The 8,323-nt window shown below is 45.1% G+C and overlaps 1 protein-coding gene across 1 annotated transcript in view; it reads right to left on the bottom strand.

The window, feature by feature from the left end:
• Positions 1–1,748: 1,748 nt before the first annotated feature.
• The window catches only part of XPR1 (xenotropic and polytropic retrovirus receptor 1), an 81,019-nt gene continuing 74,444 nt past the window's right edge, over positions 1,749–8,323 (bottom strand). The window contains exons 12-15 of the mRNA XM_072126620.1: positions 6,245–6,411; positions 6,023–6,162; positions 4,856–5,077; positions 1,749–4,342 (exon numbers count right to left, since the gene is read on the bottom strand). Of these exons, the coding sequence (XP_071982721.1) occupies positions 4,282–4,342; positions 4,856–5,077; positions 6,023–6,162; positions 6,245–6,411 (590 nt within the window). The 3' untranslated portion in view covers positions 1,749–4,281. The remainder of the gene's footprint in view (positions 4,343–4,855; positions 5,078–6,022; positions 6,163–6,244; positions 6,412–8,323) is intronic.

The following is an 8,323-nucleotide window of genomic DNA, read 5'->3' as shown; positions in this document are numbered from 1 at the left end:
ACAAGGAGCCCTCTATAATCCAATTATACTTCAGGGAACCTACTCTTACCCCCACTAAAATTTTAGACTACTCATATGAGATATGATAAATATCGCCCATTTACCTATACAATATTTAATCCAAAGCCACATAAAAATGAACAGAAAAATGTCATCTTTAGCCAGAGACGAGTCAGGTTTAGAGGCTGGAGGGGCTACATTAATTTAGGTTCCTTCATCATATGCCAACGTAGGGGCCTGGTTCCAGTGGCTGCACATGTTTGTGTAGCAGCCGGCCTCAGGCTTTAAAGAGCTACAACCGTAGTTCTGGTATTATATTAATCATTGAATCACATCAGGTCTGATCTACAGAACTAGAGATACAAGCAGTTCAAGTGAAAGGCAGGAATTGGATCTTTATCTGTAGCTAAGAATTTACTATATCCATATCTTGTTCTGGAGATCACAGAGCCACAAGTCTTGTGTTTGAAAGTTAAAATTCCCTTAATATGATTTCTTAATATGACTCTTCTGCTCATTCTCACATGGCTTTCGGGGACATTTAAAAAAAAAAAAAAAAAAAAAAAAAGGGGTTTCACATAAAATTCTAGAATGGAGCTCCATCGCCATCTCCATCTGAAGGGGCTGGTAGTTTAGTGGGGTATGTGACAGGTTCCCGTAGGGTCGTTCCCTACACCAGAGACCCTCTAAGGCTGAGCTCTACAACGCGCGGCATGCTTCCTGTAGACCCTCCAGGGCAGTCGCAGGAGCGTGATTTCATTAAGTTTTTGCCTCGATTTGCTAGAAAAATGTAATAAAAAATGTGCAGCAAACACACAGGATTGTGCTTCAGGACCTTGAATGACATAATTCAAGGTCCCGCTGCACGAGTTGCTGTACAGCAGGCCGGCTTAAGGACCTGTGATCTGGCAGCATCTTCAATTCTTCCAGCTTCTTATGCCCTGGTTATTACAAATAAAAAAAAAGTTTTGAAAACCTGCAGATGAGCCTGAGCCTGGCTCCCGGCTCAATTAATAGCTATGTATTTGTATAATTTATAAAGCCTTGTTTGTTTAAGACAAGGGTATAAGAAGCTAAAAGAAGAGCAGATCCTGACAGAGGGGCACACACCAGCATGTAAGGGGTTGGCCACTAATAAGAAAAGTATACCAGGCTAAGTACAAGTACCTAATAGGGTCACCTACATTGTACTTACCCTGGTAAACCACTTCTTCTATCCATAGGAGCCACGGGTCATTTAACCCGCCAGCAGCAGGACCTGGGACTCATGCCCCTTCGCCCTGTGACCACCACTCAAATCAGTGGTTAGAGGGGCATACAGAGGCCCTTGGCACCTCTAATCAATGACATGGGAGTGGTTAGGACTCTGCCGAAAGCCAGCAGGACACAGGAAATCGCAGGAAGTACTGAGACCTGCTGCCCAGGGGTCTTGACCACTCGGAAAAGCACAAGTGGTCAAGCATAGAAGGCTATTTTACAAATCCTGATGACATTTTTTAAAACAGTCTTGTCTAGGGAGACACAAGTGCACAGCTCAGCGCTCAGCTATCCTGGTCATTCCCATAGACTTTAACTGGACCTTTGTGTGCTCCACACACCAATACTCAGCAGCTATCCCAATCCAGTACACAGTAGGGAATACATTTCTCCAACTTCTGGACGAAAAAAATATATAAAAAAATCAAAAAAATCAACACAGACGACACAATCTTTTTTTTTTTTTTCTTTTACCAAAAAAGACAAAAAAAGAAAAAAAATAAACACATAAAGCCACATAAATTTGTTTTATACAATCTACAAACCAGAAGCACTTTGTGCCAAATGTTCCTACTGACCAGAAAGTACTCCACAGTATTAAAAAAAAAAAAAAAGTACTCTTAATATCCATCAAAGGGAACGAAAATCTATCAGCACAGCCACAGAGAAGAGCAAGCGAGGATCATCCCCATTCCAGAGGGAACAGGGGGGTAGAAAAGAAAGGTGGGGGAGGGTATGGCGGTGCATGGCGTGGGGGGAGACGGAGGAGGAAGAAAACAAAGATGGTGGGAGATGTGGGGTGCAGGGACACGACATAGGAATGCACCAGAAAGAACAAGTCACAGTGCTGATACTGAGGACATCTATAGCAGGAGCTTCACAGTGGGGACAGAGAGCTGGAGAGGGGAGCAGGGAGGGACGGAGTGTGCTTTAATTCCCCTTTATTCCCTGGCATTCCACGTTCCTCTTCCAGACACGATTCCCTTGCTGCACGGACTTACACCACATCTTACACGAGAAGAACACATTGGTTACATCACAGCTACCAAGCGTGAGCTAGGCGTGTGCCTGAGCCGGGGAGGGAGCCCCTGTTACATCAGTAGTCCGTTCTCTCTCTCCAGATGTGTGCCGAACCAAATGGACTGGTCCCGGTGCAATTAACGAAGCTAAACCACGAGCGCCGCCACCAAGGACCAGAGCAGATATCACAAAGCTGCCGCCTGATGTGGAAGAAGCAATGGTGGCATCTTGCATCCATCCAGGTATTCCTCCAATTCTAGCAGTATTTTCCAAGTAAACAGTAAGTTATAGTTTAGGGAATGTAACCGACAGCCCGAGATGTTATTATTCACTATAGAAATCTGGCAGTAATGTACGGACTCCAGATCCTTCTGTCAAACGGCAAACCCAGCGGTTGCCTTCCAATACAGTTGTCCTGGTAAGAAGTTCTGCTTCTGGAATAATCTCCCCAATCCTTCATGAACAGTTGTATACACCGGCAGGGCTGCTAGGAGTAACGGGCGCCCTCTCCCTATACCCGGCGCCTGGGCTCCTTACTAAAAAACACTACATTTTTCCCTCCTTGACCTGGAAGGAAAAAACAAAGAGCATGCGCACAGACGAGAGAAGCCAAGCTGAACAGCAATGCACATATACAGCTATAGCAAGACAAAGCAGCGGTCACAACCCTCAGCATCAGTCAGCACCGCTTCCCCCGCAGGAGGGAGGAGAAGTGCTGACAGAGGAGAACCTTGGAGAGGTAAAATTGTCACCAAGCAGAGGTCTAGTCGAAAAGATTGTCCTTGCACTAACTGGAGAAAGCAAATGGGTATGAGAGGGGGCAGCCTGGTCATACGTCAGAACCTGTCTCATGGAGAAGGTGAGAATGAACTCTTCAAAGCCAAGCACTTGGTTTCTAAAACTTGATGCAATGTTTTACACTTAGCTGCCCCCCTTGTGCATCTATTGCAGTGCTAGATAAGGAGGGGATGGAGGGGATTAAGACTGGTTTCCCTATTGTCAGCCCTTGTGGGGAGGTCTGCTGGCAAATGTGGGTAGAACCCAGAAGGCAGCAATGACAGCAGTATGAGCCTATCACAAGTCACACGCGTCTCCTGCATGTCACTTGTCTGGCAGTAATATAGGACTTTACACCGCCCTGTCCTAGGAGGCCTGTAATCCATCCCCCGGTGCCTCTAGTTACTCAGCAGCTAAATAATTAGGCACACTTCCCCAAGTGCAGGCTGTTGAGGCTATGAAAGGGAGTGCTCAGCTCTTACAAGGAGCAGAATACAGGCCCCTGTACAGGCAGGACTGGCTTCCGTGGGACACAGGGACGTGGCTGTGCAGCCACTAGGATTGCATGAGGGATCCAAACGCATCCAGCAAAAAAGAATGGAGATAGAAGGATGAAAAAGGTAGCAACAAAAACAAAACTTTGGTTTAAAACAACGGACTGATGATAGTCTAAAGGAAGAGGCTTAATAAGTTCTGTCACTCCCCCAGCCCCTTTTTCATTGGGACCCCTTCCAGCACAGCTGGGGGGGTGGGAACACAAAATATCAATGAATGCAAACAAATATAGAGAAGGGGAAGTGAAGGAGGGGACGGTGAGGAGGATGTAAGACAAAACATGATCGGCTGTGACTAGGACAACAATCCTGGCACAGGTCGTTGTGCGGCACCACAGCCAAAGAAACAAAACATTTCAAGTCTTTTTGAAGTCAGGCAAGCAGTAAGATTGGAGATTTGGTGGGAAGGTATGTCCTTAGCACCCACCAACTCTTGACAGTCCTTTCCAGCTTGGTACACGTGGGTATAGAAAGGTCTGTCCTTGGCTTCTTTCGTTACCTCTGTCCATAATCTGTGGTGGAACCAAAATATTTTAATGGGTCAAGGGGGCGGGCAGGAGGCCAGTCCCGAAATGATGGGGTGTGATAATAGAGGATCAAAAGAAGCCAGAAAGGGGGATGAAAGCCTGAAAGAGATGGTTGGAGAGTGGATTTCTAGGAAGCAGTGACTGCTTCATGTGTTCGCTTCGTCATCGGTGTCATCGATCAGGACCTTGGCATCCCGAGCCTTACTCCTGAAGGGGACAACAGAAAGAAGAGGTTACCATATCATTCATCCAACTTTCCATCATACCTGCTGGCTTGTCTAAATGTACTGTATATATCTGGATATTACACTGTTTTTGTAATGTTGAAATGACACTGGAGCCAGACATGTGGCATATACATCAGTAAACACAAATGTATTCATAGAGCTCTGTTCATCCAATTCTTATATGGATACAGCTCTCCTATCCAAGGGACACTTCTTATACCACATGGTATATTGTATTTTTAGGAATGAGGTATGCAGACACAGTGGCAACATTGGAGCCATATGTAAAAGCCACCACTAACATACATCTGCGAAAATTAAAATGAAAGTCTTCTTTTTCCTCTATGAAATCCCAAAAGCACAAGGCACCGAGGTCACTAAGCAGCGTGTCCCTGGCAGTCCAGCTGTGATATTGTGTGATACTTGCTGGAGGCCTCATATAACATGGGCACATACCTCGCTGTCTGGGTACGACAGCAGCTGTTATACTCACTGTGAGGACAGACGAGGTCTACGCAAGGATATGCTCTGGCTCCGTTTCCAAGTCTTGCTCTTGGCTCGGTTCTTGACACCATCCTCTTGATCCATCATCTGCTCCAGCAGTGTTTGGTCATCAGCATTCATGGGGGCCACAGAGATATCCCGCACGGCACGGAATTCACCACAGTTATTCAGATGCTCGTTCTCCAGTCGGAAGAAGTTCCACACAAAGCGGCTGAAGGTCAGGGAAAGGATGGAAACACTCAGGAGGGAAGATCACAAGGGGCGCCTACTGACCACATGATTCATGTCAAAATACCCTGGGTCCTATTTTACAGTCCTTGTCTTCTGAATGATCAGACATTGGGTGTCAAGATATGAGACTACATTTTTGGGTGAAACAGTTGCAGAAGATTTTCTTCTTTTGCCCAGTCAGTATTATGCATCTTTCTCAATCCATATCAGCCAAGAGAATATACATTGTATAATAAAAGTAACGTATATACTCGTATCAGCCAAGCTCCCTAATTTTACCACAAATAATTGGGAAAACTTATTGACTGGAGTATAAGCCTAGGGTGGGAGATGCATTGGTCACAACCTTCCCCAGCAAAGAAAAGCTCCATGCAGCCTGCCCCCAAATAATGAAATCAATATCTGGGAGAAACCTAAGAATTATATTGGCTAAAATAATTTTAAAGTGAATCTATTAGTTGCAAAATACATCTGTACCACCTCATAACAAGAACAGACACATACCTTTTAGGCCTCAAAATGATCAAGCAATAAAAAGATAATTATGTTTTTCGTAATATACAAATAAGCCTCCAAGTGTATGAATTATGGGTCCAATTAACCACATTTGCCAACTTAGGGCAGTGGCACAGAGATCAGTGCTGCTCAGGTGGCATTGCCCAGTATGAGGAGAGCTGAAGCACCTGTGCTAGTCTATAGGCCAATATGACCCCCCTGGAGCACTAGGTGATCCCTGCATTGCTTCATGGGTTTGTGAACACAAAGGTCTGTTTCCGGTCTCGTTATAGTCCTGAAAACCAAGGATTATTGATTTGGGAGGCATTTTGCGGCGGACAGACTCCTATAGAAGATCTAAACTGCATTGTAAATAAATATAGATATAAATGGGTTTTTTTTCTTACTAGTCACTTATACAAGATCTTACCGAAAGACTTCCAGAGGAGCGAGGACGGTGGATATAATATCTGAAACGTTGTTGTGCAGGCTCAGATGTGTGAGGGAGATCTGAATGGTCCAGGCAAAGCGGAGGATCACGTCCTGAATGATTGCACAGTAGTAATAAGCCTGGGAGAGGGAACAGGGATTAGATCTTATAGGAATCATGGACGCAGCAGGTAAGGGCATGGGATGATCACGGGGCACCTACCTTCTGAGGGTACACAATCTCTTCTCGCAGGAACGTGTTCTCCCCTGCATTCTTGTCAAATAAGCCCCAATCCATTTTCAGATCCCAGATAAGAGTGTAACAAGAACTGATGAAGTAACTGATGATCCACAGGTAGAAAAACACCTGAGCGTCCGAGTGACTCTGAGCTATGGGGAAAATACATTACAGCTTACATACAATGATGTGCTACAGGTCATATAATGGTTAGGAGAATTGACCTAGTAGACATTTATGTAGATTCTTTTAACGTTTGTGTTTATAGATATCTTACACATTTTTTAAATATATACAGCAGCATTGGCTAAACTTTCTAATCAATATAGAAACTGCTGTGACTGCCCTGTGTGTATCTGTTTTTAGGATTTTCTACAGGGTTCCCATAATGACCATTATGCCTTGTGGGGAGGGCGGGCAGAGCCCCACTATTGCCTGTCTGCAAAGAAGAGCAGTGTGGAAATAACAGGAGACTCTGCACACAGCACCCACTGACAGTATACATGAGGGCCAGTGCGGGTCTAGTGTCTAGGTAACGCTTCCCTCCTATAAAAGAGAATGTTGGCGAGTTATATTATACACTCACCGGCCACTTTATTAGGTACACCTGTCCAACTGCTCGTTAACACTTAATTTCTTATCAGCCAATCACATGGAGGCAACTCAGTGCATTTAGGCATGTAGACATGGTCAAGACAATCTCCTGCAGTTCAAACCGAGCATCAGTATGGGGAAGAAAGGTGATTTGAGGCCTTTGAACATGGCATGGTTGTTGGTGCCAGAAGGGCTGGTCTGAGTATTTCAGAAACTGCTGATCTACTGGGATTTTCACGCACAACCATCTCTAGGGTTTACAGAGAATGGTCCGAAAAAGAAAAAACATCCAGTGAGCGGCAGTTCTGTGGGCGGAAATGCCTTGTTGATGCCAGAGGTCAGAGGAGAATGGGCAGACTGGTTCCAGCTGATAGAAAGGCAACAGTGACTCAAATCGCCACCCGTTACAACCAAGGTAGGCAGAAGAGCATCTCTGAACGCACAGTACGTCGAACTTTGAGGCAGATGGGCTACAGCAGCAGAAGACCACACCGGGTGCCATTCCTTTCAGCTAAGAACAGGAAACTGAGGCTACAATTTGCACAAGCTCATCGAAATTGGACAGTAGAAGATTGGAAAAACGTTGCCTGGTCTGATGAGTCTCGATTTCTGCTGCGACATTCGGATGGTAGGGTCAGAATTTGGCGTCAACAACATGAAAGCATGGATCCATCCTGCCTTGTATCAACGGTTCAGGCTGGTGGTGGTGGTGTCATGGTGTGGGGAATATTTTCTTGGCACTCTTTGGGCCCCTTGGTACCAATTGAGCATCATTGCAACGCCACAGCCTACCTGAGTATTGTTGCTGACCATGTCCATCCCTTTATGACCACAATGTACCCAACATCTGATGGCTACTTTCAGCAGGATAATGCGCCATGTCATAATGCTGGAATCATCTCAGACTGGTTTCTTGAACATGACAATGAGGTCACTGGACTCAAATGGCCTCCACAGTCACCAGATCTCAATCCAATGGAGCATCTTTGGGATGTGGTGGAACGGGAGATTCGCATCATGGATGTGCAGCCGACAAATCTGCGGCAACTGTGTGATGCCATCATGTCAATATGGACCAAAATCTCTGAGGAATGCTTCCAGCACCTTGTTGAATCTATGCCACGAAGAATTGAGGCAGTTCTGAAGGCAAAAGGGGGTCCAACCCGTTACTAGCATGGTGTACCTAATAAAGAGGCCGGTGAGTGTATATAACTGAGTAATATATCCCCCTGATAAAAAAAAAAAAATAAAGAAATAAAATAGAATAGAAAAACTGAAGTGCCACGAAAGGGGAGGTGATGTTCCAATGATTTTAAAATATTCCAAACCGGCGTTCCGTGAAATTAGTATTGGTCTCACACTGTAAAAGGTGGTTTCCACGCCCTATAGATACAATCTGCTGACACATCACTTTTTTTTATTAAAATATCCCTTTAAAGTTGATGTCATGTGGCCAAACCCTTTGTCTTG

This window comes from Engystomops pustulosus, chromosome 10 (assembly GCF_040894005.1).
Source record: "Engystomops pustulosus chromosome 10, aEngPut4.maternal, whole genome shotgun sequence".
Lineage (NCBI taxonomy): Eukaryota > Metazoa > Chordata > Amphibia > Anura > Leptodactylidae > Engystomops > Engystomops pustulosus.
This window is presented reverse-complemented; position numbering and strand designations above follow the sequence as displayed.